The 21,306-nt window shown below is 39.7% G+C and overlaps 1 protein-coding gene across 2 annotated transcripts in view; it reads right to left on the reverse strand.

The window, feature by feature from the left end:
- Positions 1 to 21,306, reverse strand: part of LOC122089336 (rho GTPase-activating protein REN1-like) — a 93,029-nt gene that overhangs the window by 25,721 nt on the left and 46,002 nt on the right. For both annotated transcript variants that reach the window (XM_042658978.1, XM_042658977.1), the window contains exons 13-17: positions 20,556 to 20,640; positions 12,624 to 12,867; positions 4,792 to 5,019; positions 3,607 to 3,957; positions 3,297 to 3,346 (exon numbers count right to left, since the gene is read on the reverse strand). In XM_042658978.1, coding sequence (XP_042514912.1) covers positions 3,297 to 3,346; positions 3,607 to 3,957; positions 4,792 to 5,019; positions 12,624 to 12,867; positions 20,556 to 20,640 — 958 coding nt within the window. The remainder of the gene's footprint in view (positions 1 to 3,296; positions 3,347 to 3,606; positions 3,958 to 4,791; positions 5,020 to 12,623; positions 12,868 to 20,555; positions 20,641 to 21,306) is intronic.

A 21,306-nucleotide genomic window follows, 5' to 3' on the forward strand; every position in this document is an offset into this window, starting at 1 on the left:
CGTCAGGATCATATTCTTGCTGTCCGCAACTTCTTCAACCCCACCCAGATCAGTGGTGTCAATCATACCTTCCTCTGTCTCATCCCCAAGAAAGAGGGAGCTGCCTCCATGAATGACGACTTCAGGCCTATCTCCCTTTGTAATTTACTCTACAAATTTATGGCCAAGATTCTTTCCAACAGAACCCAAAACGTCATTGATGGCTTGGTGAGCCCAAACTAATCTGCTTTTATTACTGGACGAAGTATTGCTGACAATATCCTACTGTCATGAAATTGTTCGTGGCTTTGATCGCAAATCCCACTGCTTTGCTGCTCCCCTCAAGATTGACATCCATAAGGCTTTTGACACCCTAAGTTGGAATTTCATCTCCTCTATCCTGCTCTGTATGTCATTCCCTCTCTCGTTTGTCCATTGGATTCACTCTTGTATCTCCACCCCCAGATTCTCCATCCTTATCAATGGTAGCCCCACGGGTTACTTCCAATCTGAAAGAGGCATCCGTCAAGGATGCACCCTCTCCCCCTTCCTCTTCTCCCTTGCCCTAGAAGTCTTTTCTAGATCCATTCAATCTGCCACTGACCTCCACCTTATCTCTCTTGTCCCCAAATGCAAATCCCTTCTTCTCACTCACCTTGCGCTTGCGGATGACATTATGATCTTCTTCAAGCTGAACCCACCTCCATTTCCACTATCATGGATTCCCTCCATGCCTTCGAATCCATCTCTGGTCTCCAAATTAATCTGTGCAAATCTAGTCTTCCTCTCTGGTGTTTCTCCTGATTCCCAGGCTCATCTTCTTGGCATCACTGGATTCTCCTTAGGCTCCTTACTCGTCACTGTTCCCTCATACTGGACCTCCTCAGGAAGAAGCTCTAACTTTGGAAAGGTATGCTGCTCTCCTATGCCGGCTGTCTCACCCTCATCAGATCTGTGCTCCAATCTATGTACCTGTATTGGTCTGGAATCTATTCCCTCCCTGCCTCTACTATCAAGACTATTACAGGAATCTTCTGCTCCTTTCTCTGGAAAGACTCTGAAGCCTCCAGATTCCTCTACCTCCTTTGCTAGGACAAAGTTTGGCTCCCTAAATGTGAAGGGGGGCTGGGCATCAGGAAAATCAAAGAGGTCAATTCTGTTGGCATTCTCAAGCTCATCTGGAAAATTGTCTCTAAGCAGAAAGAGATTTTGGTGAATTGGGTCCACTCTTACCTTCTCAAAGATCATTCCCTTTGGTCGGTCCGCTCCCTTCGGATGCTTCCTGGATCTAGAGGAAAATTCTCTACCTTAGACGTATGGCCCTTAATGCCATCTCTTTCTCCATTGGTAACGGGCTGGCCACCTCCGTATGGATGGATCCCTAGCATCCTGCTGGCATCCTATCCTCCTTGGTCCTCAGAATCATCTATTCCTCCGGCATTCCAAAGTTTGCTTCTGTGTCCCACATCCTTTCTCCTCTTGGGTGGTCCCTCCCTCCATCCCCTCCTCCTCTTCTTGATCTCTGGTCCTCTCTCCCCCCACTCCCTCATGGGCATAGAGGTAGAGAAGATACTTGCACCTGGCTCCCCTCATCCAATGGGATATTCTCCTCTGCCTCTGTTTGATCCTTTGTTAGATCTTCAGGTCCTCTGGTTCCCTGGCGCAACCTTGTCTGGTTCAAAGGTCACATCCCCTGCCATAGCCTCACCCTCTGGAGATTCCTCTCTTATTGTCTCCCAACCCAAGCCTTCCTCATCCATTAGCACATCCCTGTTTCCCCCTCCTGCTGCCTATCAGAAGACATCAACCACTTATTCTTCAAATGTCCCTTTTCCTGCCTAGTCTGAAAATTGGCTCTGTCTAAATGTTGGCCCTCCAGTAAACCTATCTTGGACTTTGACAGAGAATGGATTTGGATGGACATGACCTTTTCTAGCCCTTACATTTGTGATACCATTGGGAAGTTAGCCTTTTCAGCCACCATTAGCCACATCTGGATGGCACGTAACATCCATAAATGGTCATCCAATTCTCGCTCCTTGGACAAGATTTGGAATGCCATCTATTTTGATGTTACCTCCAAAATCCAATCCCTCCACCCTAAGCCTGTCCCCAACTCCCCCAGGAACAGACTTATCCTATCCTCCTTGAACCTTCAAATAGACACCATGCCTCTCCTTTAGTCCTCCCCCCTCCTTTTGCCCGCTCCCTTTGGTTAGCTCTCTTAGCCTCTGGTAGCTGTTAGCCTTGCTTGGTTATTTTTCCGTTCGTATCGGCCATCATGGCTTTGGGTTCTTCTTGTGTTTTTTCCTTCTGATTGGCTTTGTTTCGGCATTGCCCTCCCTTATTTCTCCCCCTTGTTATTCTTCTCTCTTGGTAATGAATTAATTTATTCATCAAAAAAATAAAAATAAAAAACTCATAAAAAAATAAAAAATACTTTGGGCTTCTCCTTCCTCCAGCTATCTTTATGGTCTATGGTTGGAAAGGAACAGCAAGGTATTCTAAAATCGTTTGGAAACCTCTCATAGGGTGGCTGCTAGCCTGCTATTGCTTGATGATTTTCCATGCATCTTAATGTAACTGTACAGAAAATTCATTGTAACTGGTCAAGCTATTTTGAATTTCTGTTACCTTTCTCACACAATTTTAATAGATTTTATACTTGGAGTGTAAACATGAGATTAAGGTCCTTCAACCATTCATTTCCAGATCATGCCTTCTTAGCAGGGAAAGAACAAACAGAATACCATTATAAACTCCCATTGAGTATAAAGATGGATTTTTAAGTAAAGGGCTTAGCTAGAATTTTAGAAACTAATGGTGAGCTAAATTCTTTGAAAATCTGATTACTGAACTTATTTACTCTCAACTCTTTGGCTTGTAAAGTTGTGAGGTTAGTTAAAATTTGTCACTATGTCTAGTGACAATAGTAATCCAAAGGTGCAAACAGATTCAACCTAAGACCTGGCACCCAACATACAGGCCGCCTCAGAAACAAAGATATAAAAAGTCAAGTTATGTAGACTTAAAAAGAAAATAACTGAGTTCATCTGGCATATTGTTCCCATCTTACATTAATATTCACATCCACTTGTTTTCTGGATTTTTCTATGTTTCTGTTTCTTCCTTTCTTTGATAAATCATAAATACTCCAGAAAAATCAACCTAAAAAAACTGACATTGCATCAAGAATATCCAAGATTTCGTAGAAGGACATCGAAAGTGTATACAAGATGCAATAGGACATACAGAACTTCTCTCAAACAAATATACATAAACCTTTACTTCAGGTAGGTCATGGAAGTATCCCTTACTCATCTTCACTTGGATAGTCAATGGATTCCATGGAAAGGTTTTTCCTTGCCTGGAGGATGAAAAGGAACCCTGATTAGCAATAGCAAGTAGTTGACCACTTATATTGATAAAAATACAATACTGAAATTAAAAGTAACATCGAGATTTGGAATAACACATCTGCAAAGAATAGAAAGCAAAATTGAACCCAATTCTTTTCTTCTTTTTTTTCATATATATATATATATATATATATTTGGTGAATGCAAGCAACCAAAATTAAAAGGCCGCTTAATGATCAAGAATAGAAAGAAACATATGAGTACTCACAGCGGTACGGCCCCAAACTGTTCGACGCTTGGCACAAGGCACAGATTCGTTATGTTTATCTGTAGATTCTGAAGTGGATGAAGATCGATCATAACCAATAGCCTTCAGCACTGAAGTTGTTGAGGCAAATATATCTCCCACTACTGAGACAGGGACATCTCCCAAAGATTCACAAGACTCAGTAGCAGGCACTGCCAGACCAGTATTTTCTTCACTGTTCAGATTGTTATTACTTTGTACACTAGTATCCTGAGGCACTGAAGCTTGAGGTTCACTAGACGGCTCCTGATTGGCATCAAAATTTTCACTGATTGCAGAAGACTTGTAAATGGAGTTGGCTCCTCCAGAAACCTACACCATAAAAAAGGATCCGAAATTGTGCGATAAAAGAAAAGCAAAAGCATCAAACACCCTGAAGATGTATGGAACACAGGTTAAACAGGGATGCAGTGTTGTTAGTTGTAATCTGCCCAAATTATGAATCATATGATACCAAGATATGTTGAAAGGTACCGAGAGACAGTTATTTCTACAAGTCATGTTCACACAAGAGAACAACTTGCAGATGTTTTCAGCAAATCTTTGGGGAGCGGTAGAGTGGACTATATTTGTAACAAGCTGAGCATGATTAACATCTATGCTCCAGCTTGAGGGGGAGTGCCAAAAGTCTATCGTGAGAAGAAGGAGTCTAGCACAAGTCGCGAGATTTTCCTTGGGGTATTCTAGTCCTATCAGGACTAAATACAATTAGAAGTTAGTAGTTAGATTAATTTCCTATATTGTTCTTTCTTATTCCTAGTAGGACTTCTGTAATTGCTATTCTATTTAATGAATGGGGGGCAGCTCCAATCTCATCGATTGGGAGTCCCTTTGCTCCACAATCGCAGGTCTCTCTCTCTCTCTTTTTCTTCTCTTCTCTTTACACTGCCAGATGAAGATTCAAAGGCTTCCTTTTGACCATCAAACTGATATTCTTATATCATGAATTATGTTGCACAAAAACAGAAATAGAAAAACGGCCAAGATCAAAATGATTTACAAGGAATGAAACAGCCACATGGTTATATCTGTACTAAATCCTAAGAATTTCATACAATTTGCAGTTGATTATAAATGAACAGGAATAAGGAATTTATGGTGAGTGTGCATGACTTTATATGTATATGTTCAAGAAGAGGAATGAACCTCATCATTATTTAGATCGTCACCACTGTTTCCACTGCTTTTACTCCAAGTTCCACTTAATGCATGTTCCGGATCTTCTTCTGTATCTGCATAAAGATCATTCTGTGAATCACTGCATTCATCTCCAATGATCTCATCATCATCACTTGCCTCCTCATCCTCACTGCCACTCTCTTCTGAATCAGAGTATAATTCGGGAGAATAGGAACCATCTTGGAGCTGATCATCCTGCAACACTTTCATAAGCTCACAAAGCTACCGAAATAAAAATACGGTAAGACTGTAAGATAACTAAGAAAGATAAGAATGAAATAAAATATTAAATAATATTTGTCATTTTATCACAATTCAATCTATCTAATATTATTTTGATTCTCGGTCTTGATTTCAGTCCGTGACCAAACCAAAACATTTTAATGACTTCAATCAGACTCTTGCAGTTTTAATGATTTTAGACTTGATCCTGGTGAAAGAAAATTATTTTGATTTTGGACTTTGGACCTGTCAAAACATAAGTAATGATTTCACACGATATGTTTGCCATTTGATCACAGGTTGCTGAGGAATGCTGAGCATTGATGTCCAGCCATCGCCACAACGGTCTTTCAAAATACATTCCTTCCTTGATAAGTTCTCCAACATATTACAAAAATGTTCATTCTCCATTTCACCAAAACACTATTGATGCAGCTGCATCAGACTATTATCCTATGGAGGCCTAGATGCAAGTCTAGAAGGCTCACAAGGTGTTGGTGGCAGTTCAATGGGCTAAAAATAAGCTTTAGGTAGTCATGTTACAGGTTGGGCCTCTTATCGCAGTGAAGTTAGTATAGTTAGGCTGTAAAGGTTGAAAGAGAACAAAAGAGTAGAAGAAGAGAGAAGATTAGGGGAGAAGGTAGAAGGAGAAGAAGAGAAATTGAGGATAGAAACTTGTGTGTAGAGAAATGATCTCTCCCACACACACACATATATATATATATATATTCATAATATGTTATAAGGAATTACATACACCTCCCTAGGGAAGTAAGGAGGGAAAAAAGATATAAAGGGAATAATTAGCTTAACTAGTTCCCATACTACCTTAAGTACATAATCTCTAACATTCCCCCTTAAGCTGGAGAATACATATCATACATTCACAACTTGGACAGCTGAATTGATGATGGATGAGCCCTTTCGTGAAGATATTGGCCAGTTGATCCCCAGTCCTCACAAAAGGAGTACACAGCTTACCAAAGTCAATCTTTTCTTTGATGAATTATCTGTCCACCTCTATGTGCTTTGTCCTGTCATGCTGCATAGGGTTGTGTACTATACTTATGGCATCCATGTTTTCAAAAAAAAGTCTCATGGGTCCCTCATTATCAAATCCCAACTCTTAGACCAGCCTTCTCAACCAGATGAGTTCACACACTCCATGAGCCATAGCTCTGAACTCTGCCTCTACAATAGATCGAGCAACCACAGGTTGTTTTTTGCTCCTCTATGTGACCAGGTTACCACCCATAAATGTGTAATAGCCCGATGTAGATTTCCTGTCAAAAACTGAATCAGCCCAATCAGCATCAGTGTAGCCTTCTATTCTTAGGTGGTTCTGCTTGCATAAAGCAATCCTTTCCTTGAAGAGGACTTCAAGTACTTGAGGATGCGGCAGAAAGATCCGAGTGCCCACTCTTGGGGGCATGGATAAACTGACTCACTACCCCCACTTCATAAGTAATATCTGGGCAAGTCAAAGATAAGTAGATAAGCTTTCCACTAACCTTTGATATTTCCATGCATCAACAAGGGAAGGCCCACAGTCTTCTCCAAGTTTATAATAATGCTCAATAGGAGAATTTGTGGGTTTGTAACCTAACATTCCTGTTTCTTTCAGTCCAAAACAAGCTTTCTTTGGATATATTAATGTCCTTTTTAGATCTAGACACTTCAATTCCCAGAAAATATTTCAGGGGCCCCAAATATTTGAATTTAAACTATTCAGCTAAGTAGGTCTTCAGCGTAACTATCTCAGCTCTGTCATCTCCAGTCATTATAATAACATCAACATAGACAATCAAGGCTGTGATGGTGCCATTACCTTGGTAAACAAGGACTGGTTAGCATGACTCTACGAATATCTATTCTTCATAATAGCTGGTCTGAACCTTTCAAACCATATTTTTGGAGACTGTTTTATATATAGCCTTTTTTAAGAGAGACACCTTGGCCTTCAGCTGAGGGGAACTTGTACACTTCCCCTTCCAAATCACCATAAAGGAAGGCATTCTTCACATCTAATTGATACAATGGTTAGCCTTTGTTTGCTGCCAGAGATAAGAGGACCCTTATAGAATTATGTTTAGCCACAGGAGCAAATGCCTCCGGATAATCAATCCTATAAACCTAGATGTATTCTTTTGCCACCAACCTTGCCTTGCAACTCTCAACAGTATCATCTAATCGACACTTGATTGTGTGCACCAACCTGCATCCAACTGGAACTCTCTCCTTTAGAAGATCAACTAGTTCCCAAGTGCAATTTTTCTCAAGGGCCATCATTTCCTCAGTCATAGCTTGCTTCCACTTAGAGTAAACATAGCTTCAATGACATTCTTGGATATAGGAATAGAGGAAAGAGCAACAGTAAAGGCAATGCCTACAGTAGAGATAGAATCATAGGAAACAAACTGGGCTATAGGATTAGTTAAAACTCTCTTTCCATTTCTAATAGCAAGGAAGGTATAACTCAGATGGGAGAAGGGATGTTACCTGATTAAGGAAGGTGGATCATAGGATGAGGATTCAAAGAGGACTCTTGGCAGGTCTTCTCACTCCTTGTGTACACAATATCCACCTTTCATTATCAGACCTGAACCATCACCTGAATGATCATCAATGTCAACAATATCCACCTCTTTGTGTTTTCCAATGTCAAAAATAAAAGGGGAACTAGGCAAGAGGACAGAAAAGGAATGTCATGAGCAGTCTTTCCACTCCTTCTATTCTCCCCCTGAAGAGGATTCTGATAAGGAGCAGAAAAAAGAGCAGACTTAAGGAAGGTGACATCTTTTGATAGAAGCCTACGTTGGGAAGAAAGATGGTAGCACTTGTAACCTTTAGTAGAAGAGGAATAGCCAAGAAATATGCATTTGAGAGCCTTGGGGTTCAGCTTAGTCCGAGAAGATTTGTTAACATGGACATAACAAATGCAGCCAAACACTTTGGGGGGAAGAGAGAGAAGAAGATTGAGGAGACAAGGTGTCCAAAGGAGTTTTGGAACCAAGAATTTTTATTGGCATACGGTTAATAAGAAAGGTAGCAGTAAGGAGGGCACCAGACAAAAAATTTTGAGGAACATGCATGCCCAAAGAGAAGACTCCTACTAATTTCCATCAAATGGCAATTTTTTCTCTCAGCTACCCTATTTGTGGGGTGTGTCAATACAAGCTAGCTGATGGATAATGCCATTATCAGTAAAAAAATCTTGAAGGCCACCATACATATATTCCTCCTCTTTGTTGGAACGAACAATTTTAATTTTGGTGTCAAACTGAGTACAAGTCATATATAATAAAAAATTTTAAAGGCATCATAAACATCACTCCTATGTTTTATCAAAACAATCCAAGTCGCAAGGGAGAAGCCATCAACAAATAAAACAAGGTAGCAATAACCAAATAAAGAGGTAGTAGTAGTAGAAGGCCCTCATACATCAGAGTGCACAGTGTGAAAGGAACAGTAGAAAGAAGAACGACAACGTTTGCAAAAAATACATGGTTCACAATGGAAGACATGGGGAGTAGAAAAAGAAATAAATGAGGTATTTGTTTCTTCATAACAACAAAAGAGAGATGTCCTAAACATTGGTGCCAAAGAATTACAGAGTCCATATAAATGCCATCACTACATCCACACACATAGGATTGAGCTATGGCCAAAAAATGTGATTGTGGTTCAAATAAGGAGGGCCCTTTCTCCTCACGCCCACTACCAATAATCCACTTCTTCTTCAAATCCTGAAAGAGACAACGAGAAGGAAAAAATGCGACAACAATTTAAAGATTTTGTCATGTGACTTACAGATAAAAGATTAGTGGCTAGGTTAGGGACATGAAGAACAAAGTCAAGTGAAATAGAGGAAGTAACAAGAATGCTACCTTTACCAGAAGTGGAGGAAAGAGAGCCATTGGCTACCCTGACCTTAACCCTACCGGAACAAATGGTGTAGGAAATATAATGATGGGACATACAAGTCATGTGGTCAGTGGCACTAGAATTAAAATCCCAAGATGAAGCTATGGAAGGAGTATATGTGAAAACCTGCAAGGCTAAGGTGAAGATTCTAGCATTATGAATAAAGAAGAGGAGCCATCTATCTATAACATGACCCTACGGAATGCCACAATATCCTCCCTAGTAAGAGATGTGCTCTATTTGTACGCTAGGAGGGGACCCTATATTGTCAGTCTCGATCTGTACACTGTGTGCTCTAGCTCTTCCACTACGGCCATTACATATACCAGTAGATCCACCACGTGTACCAAGAGAACGACTATGAAGAACCCAACATCTTTCTTTGGTGTTCCCAGATTTCCCACAATGATCACATCGACTGTCATCTTCACGAGATGGCCCTTAGTCTCTGCTGCCACCACGCCAGTCCCTCTGAGAGCTAGAAGTAAGAGTCGATTGCTCAAGAAGGGGTGTAGGTTCCATGGCCACTCGCTGAGTCTCCTCACTTTGCAAATAACTACACACCTCATCAAAGGATGGAAGAGGAGATCTACCCAAAATTTGTATCCTGATTGACTCATACTCCAGATTCAAACTACCAAGATAAGAACACGCTCCTTTTCAAGTGTGCGGTAATTTAGTAAACTTTAGCTTCATCTTTTGGATTGGACAATTGAAGGCCTCCTATAGTGATCATACACTTCCAAAAGACCAATCACAGTATTGTAGTATACAGAAATGGTCCTATCTCCTTGCTTCATTGTAATGACCTTCTGGAGTAGTTGATAGGCCTTAGCTGAGTCTCCCACTCTGTCAAAAGTTTTGGCAACACTGTCCCAAATGTCCTTCGTAGTCTCTTCTTTCGTAAACTTCCTTCCAATCTCAGGTTTCATGGAGATTATCAGCCAAGTTATAACAATAGAGTTAAAAATATCCCATTTTGGATATGTTACGTCATTTTGGTTAGGAGCTTGGATGGTACCTGTAACATATCCTAGCTTTCCTTACGGATTTACAGAGTGCCGAATCTAAATAGTTGGTGTCCAGCTTCACAATAGAGATCTGAGGATTTGGATTCTCAAAAGTCATAGGAAGGAATATGAGCACCACTTGATGCACTAGTAGAAACTTCACCAAGTCAACTGTCTTCAAAAATATTGTAGAAGAAAACTTTGAGAGAAACACACAAGATGGGGAGTACACACTCAACCCAAGTCTTCCTTTCCAATACTTAGAAATAAACCCAGCAAGGGTAACAAACACACAACACCAAAAAAATCCAAATCCAATGCTCATTTCAAGGTGAACCATCATTCTCTAACACTTCAATAGCTCAAACAATACATCTAATCAACCCAATGCTGCTGAAACCCACCACAAATCGTATTTCAGATGCAAAAAAGGAGAAAAATAGGGGAGGCAGTACCTTGAAATAGAGCAAATTTTGAGTTGTGACTTCACAACTCTATTCCCCTTGAACCGAGGCTATACATGGGAGATAGGTATGCCTAGGGCAATCCAAAAGAGTCATACCTCATCTCCAGTGGTGGCCGGATGGGAGAGAAAGAGGAATCCCAAGAAGAAGCTGGCGGTAGGCCTTATAGGAGCTATTTTGGTTTATGTGAGTTCTAAATTGCTCCAATATTCTATATCTTCACATAGAATTTCTTCTTAGGGTTGTTTTGATATTCCTTTAGACTTATGTCATGAGTTCTTCAATCTTTTCACATAATAGTCTCTTCCTAGGAAACCCTTTGCAATCTAGGTTTCCAAAGAGAGAAAAGCATGGAGGTGGAAAAATTAAAGAATGAATCTCAGACCAAGATCATAGTCCTCTAATACCAAGTTAGAATGTAAAGTTTGAAAGAGAACAAGTGAGTAGAAGAAGAGAGAAGGTTAGGGAAGAGGGTAGAAGGAGAAGAAGAGAAATTGAGGTAGAAAATTGTGTGTAGAGAAATGCTCTCCCAAACATATATATCTTCACTAATATGTTTTAAGGAATTACATACACCTCCCTAGGGAGGTAAAGAGGGAAGAAAGATATAAGGGAATAATTAGCTTGACTAGTTCTCAAACTGCCCTTACTACATAATCTCTAACAAGTATATGGGATTAGTAGTTAGGCAATTGAATTAGATTAAGATACTTAATAGCTAGATAAATTTTTGTTTTGAATCTATTTACCCTATTCAGGGTGTGAGAGTGAGTAATAGTCTTTTCTAAGTAGATTTATGAATTTTAGAAGGTTTTTATATAAGTAATAGGCCCCACTAATTAAGGATGATTAGTAATGAATATGATTTTTTTCAGAATTTTTGAAGCTGTTGAACTGTGAATACGGGAGTGGATACCAGACCTTATTTCTTTTTTCTTCTTCTTGTCCCGATATGCTCTTATCAGCTGTAAACTTTCCACTCTGTTATTCTTTCTTATAATTTTTATGTGTTCTTCTATATCCTTCACTTTCTTCAAATTTTCTTCTCTTTATACATTGATTTTAGTTCTGGTTATATAATTTCTCAAACTAAATCTCTTCCTGCAAATCTGAGTGTCTGGACCAATTAGAGTAATTCCAGATCTGAATCTTGGCTCTGACCTCCTCTGCTTCGTCATCTCTCATGTTCTTCAAGATGGTTGAAAGTCATAGAATTTCTCTTACCTTTCTTTTTTTTCTAGCCCTATATTAGTTCATTTGATCCTACATTGATCCCAGGCAGCTTTTTATTTTGACTCTAGATGCTTTCTAGAACCCTGAACTGCACTATATACCCACCAAAGGACCCCCTCCCCACTCACAATCGTGCTAGAATAGAGCTTGGAAAGATCCAATTGACTCTAACTATCTCCAGACATCCTCCCTGTATCTCCAAACAAAACTTAAATATGATTTCCATCATCATCTTGAGCTTCTTCTCCACATAACTTGGATACATTCCTCAGTCTCCAAATAAGTTAGTTATCCATGGTCATGATTACTTGGTGGGCAGATGGAAGTATAAGTTTTCCTACAGTATTGCAGGATGCTAGTACTGATTTTTATGTGCAAAATTGGCCATATCATGTAATATAAATTATTCTTCTGAACAAATATCCAACATTAGATCCACAGTGTACCCGATAATATTGAAATTGGGTGTTGTAGACGTGCCACAAATGCTTCTGTTAAAGTGCCTCTCAAAAGCAGTTCTGCTTCTTATGGGACTCAGAAACACATTTTACACCCTGTTATCAAGCGGTCTTTATCCTGCAGAAGTGTTCCTTGAGGGAAGAAATAAAAAAAAAGCACTCTCATCCCAGAAACACTCATGTAAAGCAGAAGTGTTGTCAAACATGGCTTAAGAATCTGATGTGGTGTACGTCATTGTAATATATATATATATATATATTTGTGAGACCATGGAATCTTAAATATAAATAAAATGGCCCAACCTAGCTATGAAATTAAACCAGGTGAACACTAATTTTCCTCATACAAATATCATAAAGAATTTTTTTCCTCCTTGCTTCCAAAGTTAACATAAAAGGTATCAGAATTTGATACATCAGGAATCCTAAGAGAGAAAAAAGGTTTCATTTCTTTGTAAGTTGACAAAAAAATTATAAGTGAAACCTACCCCAAATATTTTGTCGTACTCCTCGAGCAGAGTGATAACAATGGCTTGAGCATGATTAGCAGCGGCAGCAGCTTGCAGAAGCTGAACAGAACCATCCCCACCCATTTTAAAATCATTGCCAAGCTCGCAGTCTCCAGCCAGAAGTGGACGAAGAAGTAAGGGTGCCATGCAAGCTGCGACAGCTGATAAGCTCATCCTGTTCTCAGCTTTGTGAGAAGCCACACTTTGCATCATCTCAAGTATTCTGAAACCAAAAGGAAATGAAAAATTACAGTAAGGACAGTTGCAATAACATTGTGAACGAATGCAAGAATTATTAAGGAAGAGAAAACAATAAGTATTTCTTAAGAAGGCATAGCAGATGAAGTAGCAGGGTGCCCTTAATGATTTTGGAGGTGGTTGTAATTCCTTATTGGACAGGTTGATTCACTCTCAGGATTTTCATTAAGGCAGCAGTCTCAGTGTGGTTGATGTTTGGCTTCTATGCTGATTGGCATGTTTTGAACACTGTAACTGGTTTTTCTAAGGTCTGTTCGCTTAGAAGTGAAGTAAAATAAAATTTTCATCAAACACTAATTTTCCATGTGTCTGGATGCAATGCGAACTTTATAGCCCCACACTTTTTTCTGTTCATTTTACCAATCAGTTCATTTCACTTCTAACCAGCATCTTGCGTTTATTGGTTTCTTGGGGTGTATTTTATGTGATTTCATGTGATGTTTAGATGTATTTTGGAGGTTCCCATGCATGCATTACAAGGTTGTCCCATGATTTGTTGATGGCCCTCCAGGGTCTTTATATTTTGTGGCTTGATCTTTTGTGGAACGGCTTTTGCAATGCACTCTTTACCCTTTTACTATTTTAATTAGAAAAGTTTCCCTACACAAATAAAAGGAATATGCATGGAAAGGACAAAATTCAACATCCTATTCTAAAATTCAAACAGTGAATCATAGTAGGAACTCCCATCTCAAGTTAGTTCGAAGGTTAAACAAGAGCAGTTTCAGGAAGACCAAGTTACAGGACTTGTTAGATCTGGCAAAAAGATCGTCACATCCAGTGACAGAAAGCGAAAAATAATTACTTTAATGGTAATGGTTCTTTCTCTTGAAATCTTTGTTTGTTGTTCTATGCAAACTTGTTTCTCACAATGAGAATGATAGTAATGCTGGAGGCCCCGTCCCCTTATATATGGCAAATTGGAGGCAGAACCTCATTGACGTGCAGGGTAATGAAGTGGCAAACTACTAACTAGAAAGCTTACACCTGTGTTAAATAATGGTGCCTTCTCAACATGTTTGTTTTAAGTGCACAAAGGATGACCAATACTTCCAGCATTTCGGATGGCTTGGACTTCCCTAAATATGTGAGAGCTGACTAGTTTTGGAAAATTTTCATAAGAAAGGAAAGTTCTCTTTAAAAAGGAATTCTAAATGCAAGCCTGGTGCTTATGGGAGTGGAAGGAACCAATGCAGGAATCTTTCATGATTGTTTCTCATATGTGCAGCAATGATCATCAAGTTCAGAACCAAAATGGCTCATTGGGCAACTACACAACCAATTTTATAGATCTCCTTTAACCTCTTCTGTATCATGATTCACATCCATTGATTGAATCTCATATTCCCATGGTAGAATTTGTTAAGATATTTAAGGTTTAAAAAAAAAAAAAAAAAAAAAGGGCGTATCCAGTGCGCAAGGCTACCGCCACTGTGAGGCCTGGGGAGGTCACAATTTACACAGCCTCACTCTCACTTCACGGAGAGGCTGTTTCCTGACTGAAACCCATGCCAACTAGGTCACAATCCTGCCTGCCTTTCTTAAGAGCTTTCCAAACTTGTCAAAGAAAAACTCACTTTTTTTTTTATCCCAAACTGCCTTCTTGTGGTAAATTCTCCCCTCTTGTTGGGAACCCGAAAATGGAGAAACCTTACCTTACCGCAGGGGTACTATTGTCAGATCCTGTGGTAATCAGTTTTAATTGTTTTTAGTCTGTGAGAATATCAAGGCACTAAAATCGGCAGCAGTAACAGAGAAGGAAAGAGAAGAAGAAGGGAGACTGAGAGGAGAACTTGCTCATGGTTTGTGTCATGAGCAATCTACCCAAACCATGGGGCAGGAGATGTATTTATGTTGAAAAACAAATAGAATACAATGACTAAACAAACCGATCTACTTAGTCACACACTATATGTTAGAATGTATGTAATAGGGGTACTTTAGGAACTGTCTTATGTTAAGTTGTCCTTATATATATTTTCTTTTATTTCTCTCACCTCCCTTAGGGAGGAATATGCAATTCCCTAAAGTATTAGTTGAATCTAATATAGGTGAGATGAGCAAAGGACTCACTCACGTTTTGCTCTCATTTCCCCTTCTCTTTCTTCTTCCTTCCTCTCTTCTCTCTTCTTCCCTCATCTCTAACCCTAGTCCTCCTTATTTCTAACTTACTATCAGAGCTTGTACAAGGGTTTGAGAGTAGATCAAGCATCCCGGTTTCATTCTTTAAGTCTCTCTTGGAACCCTAGAATCAAAGGGGTCCATTAGAGGCTATACTATGTAAGAAAAGTATACAAGAAGACCTAATACAGTTCTAGAATCCACTTGAAGACAGTTAGAGGGAGCTTGAATGACCAGAAAGACCATTTGAAGTCCAAACTGAGAAGAAGACTTCTTCACAAATTTACCGCCAGTCAGAATTCCTATTCCTGGCTTCTCTCTCCTCCAACATTGGTTGGGGATGTAACCTTGCTGGAAAGGGTCGCCCAAGGGTCTTGTATGATCCATCCAAACCTCAGTTGCTGATTAGTTGTGATGAAGGAGCACAACTCCATCTACCACTTGCTGGTATCATTTTTCCCCTATTTTCGCTTGTTTCTGGCCTGCAATAGTTGGTAGTGAAGTTGTTGGTTCCATTTGTTAGATGTGTTCTATCCTATGATGCTTGTATGTGAGTTTTGGATGAAGCTCCACCGTTAGAAGTGAGTTTGTTGATGTTTTATCAAGATTTCACGCCTTTTTAGCCTGCTGGAATTTATTTTGGGTCTTGAGAAGACAATATTTGGGACTTTTGTATCCCCATTGGTTTGGCTTCTCTAGGGATGATATTGCAATGCTTCGCCGGTTCATGTCTTAGCTTGATAGCCCATCTATCTCACATGATGCATCAACTTCCGCAATGCATGTCACCACCTCTGCACCTTCCACAGCTCTGTCGTGGGTCATTGACTCTGGTGCAACTGACCACATGACTGGTACGTCCCATTACTATGACTCCTACTCCATTTCTTCTGGTAAGGATAAGATCTGGGTAGCTGATGGTAACTTCTCTATTTCTGGTAAAGGCAGTATCCCCATTACCTCTTCCATTTCACTTGCTTCTGTTCTTCATATTCCTAACCTTGGCTTAACACTATTATCTGTGAGCACTTAATTAAAAACTTGAATTGTAGTATCACATTTTTTACTTCTAATTGCCTCTTTCAGGATTTGGTGACGAAGAAGATTATTGGCAGTGGACGTGATGAGGGCGGCCAATACTGTCTTGAGCCACAATTACCTTTTTTGAATACACCACAGTCCTACACATGTGGCCATAGTGATTCTAGTTCTATAGACTTTGTGATGCTTTGGCATCAACATTTGGGACATCCCTCTTGTTGTTATGAGGAAACAGTTACCTCACTTGTTTACATCTTTTTCTTCTTCTCATGTATTTTATTGTGAACCATGTACTTTATTTGGTATGCATATTCCTAAAACCTTTGGTATGAAGCTATCCTTGTTGCGGCTTTCATCATCAATCGCATGCCTTCAAAAATTCTTAAGTCTCAAAACCCAATTGCACTCTTGTCTCTTTAGTCTTCTGCTTTCACTCTTCCTCTCAGGGTGTTTGGTTGTGTTTGTTATGTGTATGTTAACAAATCCTCCCGCACCAAACTTAATCTTAAGGCTCTCAACCTCTTTCTTGGGTGTTCTTCCACCACCAAAAGCTACAAGTGTCACCACCCTTCATCTTACAGGCGATTTCTTTCTAAAAATGTCACCTTCCTTGAGTTTGTGCCTTACTTTGCACCTCATCAGCATCCTCTTCAGGGGAAGAATGGAAATAAAAGTGAAAAAGTTGCTGATGCCATCCCATTTCTTACCCCCTTGCCTCTTACTCTTTTTTTCTTTTGATATTGGTAAACATAAAGAGGTGGAGGATGTTACTACTGTGGATAAACCTTGTACAGAGAAGGCACTTGATATTGTATACACAAGAAGGACAAAGAAAACCTGTCAAGAGTCCTCTTTGGATCCACCTCCTGAGCTTCCCCTTCCTCAGTCAGGTAACATCTCCTCCCCTCATTCGGAGTTGGACCTCCCTATTGTTGTTTGTAAGGATAAGAGAGCTTGTACTAATCCTATAGCCTAGTTTGTTTCCTATGATGCTCACTCTCCTACAGGTGTTGCTTTTACAACTGCTCTTTCTTCTGCTTCCATTCCCAAAACTGTTACTGGGGATATGTCAAACCCTAAGTGGAAACAAGCCATGTCAGAGAAAATAATGGCTCTTAAGAAGAACTATACCTAGAAATTGGTTGACCTTCCCAGGGGGAGAATCCCAGTTGGATACAGATGGGTCTATATGATTAAGTACCGATCAGATGGTGCTATTGAGAGGTACAAGTCAAGATTGGTGACCAAAAAGGTACAGTCAGGTGTATGGAATTGATTATCAGGAGACCTTTGCTCATGTGGTAAAACATAATTCTATAAGAGTCCTTTGATCTGTGGCAACAAACAAAGATTGGCCATTATATCAATTAGATGTGAAGAATACCTTCTACCATGGAAATTTAGAGAAGAAAGTGTATATGCAGTCCCCTCCTGGCTTCAAGTTTCTGGCAGCCGATGGTAAGGTGTGTCTCCTAAAGAAGGCACATTATGGTCTGAAGTAATCACCAAAAGTTTGGTTTGAGAGGTTTAGACAGGTCATTCTGAAATTGATATTCCTAGAGTCAAGCAGACCACACATTATTTACCCGGAGGTAATGGCACCATCACATCATTGATTGTGTATGTTGATGATATTATGGTAATTGGAGATGACAATGAGGAGATAACTAGGCTGAAAGCTTATTCGGCCAAACAGTTAGAGATCAAGAATCTAGGACACTTGAAATATTTCTTGGGTATTGATGTGTCAAGGTCTAAGAAGGGAATCAACATATGCCAAAGAAAATGTGTTTTAGATCTGTTAAAAGAAACAGGAATGCTAGGTTGTAAACCAGCAAGTTCTCCTACTGAGCAGAATCATAAGTTAGGAGAAGATTGTGGCCTTTCCCTTGTTAATGTAGGGAAATACCAGAGGCTAGTGGAGAAGTTGATTTATCTGTCTCCGACTCGCCCAGACATTTCTTATGCAGCGGGAGTAATGAGCTAGTTTATGCATGCACCCAAGAGTGGGCACTTGGATGTTGTGTACCATATTCTCAGACACTTGAAGTCCTCTCCAGGAAAAAAACTTTTGTATACCAGGAGCAATCAATTGAGGATGGAAGGCTATTCCAATGTTGTTTGGGCTGGATCCATTTCTGATAGAAGATTTACATCTGGTTATTGCACATTCGTGGTTGGTAACTTGGTCACATGGAGAAGCAAGAAACAGTCGGTTGTAGCTAGATCCAGTACAGAGGCTGAGTACAGAGCAATGGCTCATGCAATTTGTGAACTCACTTGGATGCGTCGGTTGGTCCTCGAGTTGGGGTATGACACTGAAGGACCTATGAGACTCTACTATGACAACAAAGCAGCTATAAGCATTGCTCACAACCCATTTTAACATAATAGAACAAAGCACATTGAAGTAGACCGGCATTTCATCAAAGAAAAGATTGATTCCGGTAATATCTGCAGACCCTTTATGAGGACAGGTGATCAATTGGCACACATCTTCACCAAATGACCCATTCCTCACAAGTTCAGTACCCTTTATGCAAGCAGGGAATGTATGAAATTTATTCTCCAACTTGAGGGGGAATGTTAGAATGTATGTAATAGGGGTGTTAGAATGTATGTAATAGGGGTACTTTAGGAACTGTCTTATGTTAAGTTGTCTTTATATGTATTTTCTTTTATTTCTCTTTCACCTCCCTTAGGGAAGAATATTAGTTAAATCTAATATCGGTGAGATGAGCAAAGGACTCACTCACGTTTTGCTTTCATTTCCCCTTCTCCTTCTCTCATCTTCTCTCCTTCTTCCTCCCTCTCTTCTCTCTTCTCCTATGATCTCTAAACCTAGTCCTCCTTATTTCTAACTCTATAATACCCAAAGCACCACTCACATAGACCAACATAATCTGTAATAAATATAACCCAATATAACCCACAAAACGCAAACCGAGACTACTACACATTAACACTTCCCTTCAAGATGGAGCCATAATTCGAAATCTCATTGAAACTTGCAGTTTCAACCAAAATTTCGCAGTTTCAAGCTTACCCGAGATGAAACCACTAACCGAAACCCAATTGTAACTGGTTTTGACCAGTTTCGATATGTTTTAACCATATTTTGGAGGTATCAATCGGTTCAACCATTTCACTGTGCGAGGAATGCAGTTATGAGGAATTTGATTGATGCTCCTTTTGTTTTCTTTTGCAAATCAGTTGGGTGATATGTTTACCAAGCCTTCATTTAGTCCTACTTTCCGGAATGGCTATTTCAGTTGGGCATGGGTGATTTATATGCTCCCGCTTTAGGGGAAATGTCAAGAAATGTACAACGTACAGAAAAAGTATTATGGTGAGACCTTTTGCTAATCAGTTTTAATTGTTTTTAGTCTTCGTAGTTTAATCTAATTCGTTTTCTACTACCGCAAAGACTCAAGGGAATCCTTGCCCTTGTGGTATTGTACTTGTTCACCCTAATATAATATGGTGAGGGGGACTGCTGCATGTATGGACTGTTACTCTTTATTGTGGCAGTCTCCTTCTTCCTCACTTCTTCTACATTGTTAGTTGACTTAATCTGATTTTCTGTTTATGATATTGTTTCAGAAATTATCCATAGGTGGCAGAAATAAGAGAATAAGAGGAACTAATCAAAACCGGTGCAATCATACCAGCACCCCTTATAATTTTCTTCATTTCCTCCTTGGCAGTGAGGCAATGGCAGGGCCCAAACTATTTTTGTGCCCTAACAAATATTTAGTGCAATACCACAGGGAGGATATGCAGAGGTAGCAGACCAACCACAGGCGACATGGAAGGTGGGGCCTGTAGGGATGTGGACTACCATGGGGATGAGCAGGGTGTTGCTTTGGTATTTCTCGCCATAAGATTTTGGCAAGTGAATTCCCATGTTTTGCTCCCTTGCATATCTAAGACAGATGGTATAAGTGATTCATATTAGGTAAATCGGGCATAGGAGCATAGTCCAATTGATTACAGTGAATCTACTAGGGCTGCCTTGAATTTGTTACAGTTTGGTTCGGATTATGTATAGGTGGCTGTCTGAGAGAGTGATCATAATGTTATTCGAAGGGTTGGAAAAACGATTTTTCGAGACTCTCCTATATCATTAGGCACATTAGGATCCTCAGTTCTTTATTGAACCACTAGTTCCAATGGAATCCCAAGTTAACCAGTAAGTTGACAGATGAACTCACTAAACAACAAGGGTGGTAAGATCGAAGATATGATCCAAGCGCTTTATTTGTGACATTTCACTCACTTATTTTAGGAATGTAGTCTTGGGTGGGTTCATTTGGGGCCATCTTCCTTTTGGAAGGCTGTGTTTCACTAGTGTCTGTTCTTTCTTAATAGAATTAGTATCATCAACTAAACAACAAAGATATAAACAATTAAAAAAGGATGCAAATAATCAAAATAAACAAGTTACAAATCGGAAATCTAGCAAAGTACATTAGCTAGAAGTACAAGTACCTCTGCAACAAGCGGCAATTTGGCTCTGGGAAAGTTTCAGTTATTGCTGCACGTATGGCTTTGATTCTGACACCACGATCAGATCCTAACAGACATTGCAAAATCTGTAACATGAGAGGTAAGAAAGCTCCTTCTCTCTTAACTTTCCTATCTTGTTATGTTAATCTGGTTTCATTTTCTGTTCACTTAAAAGATTCAACCCCCAACACCCCCCCGGGCCCCCAAAAAAAAAAAAGAATCCTCCCAACAATTTCCTTTCATAACAGTTAAATTTCTCGTAACATAATTTTTATTATGCAAGTAAAAGCTACAAGGGAACATAGAGAGACATAAAGGCAAACAAGATCTAAGAGTCAACAATCAATTCTCTAGAGTTCAAGCAATAAAAATGTAGGGGGAAAATGCACAGGCTTGACCAGAACAGAGGAATGCCCAGGTGCAATTGTACATGTAGAAACTTAGCACATGTCAATCCAAAATGAGAAAGGTCAAAGCCAGTGACACAGGGAAATTTCTCACCTACTCCCACAAGAGGAAAGGAAAGAACCAGGCCACTTAGTGGCCATGAATCTTAAAGGGAGCCTTTTCTCCCTTTGGCTCAAGATGGGCCAAGTCCAGCCCATTCTTGGGCTTCATCCACCAGCCCACCTCATGGACCAAGTTAGTAGCTGTTATTTCATTCAAGTTCTTTTTTTAAGTTGTTTTATTTTTGTCTAAGATCTTTACCTTCCATAAAACCATAGAAGGTTTG

This window comes from Macadamia integrifolia, chromosome 9 (genome assembly GCF_013358625.1).
Source record: "Macadamia integrifolia cultivar HAES 741 chromosome 9, SCU_Mint_v3, whole genome shotgun sequence".
Taxonomy (NCBI): domain Eukaryota; kingdom Viridiplantae; phylum Streptophyta; class Magnoliopsida; order Proteales; family Proteaceae; genus Macadamia; species Macadamia integrifolia.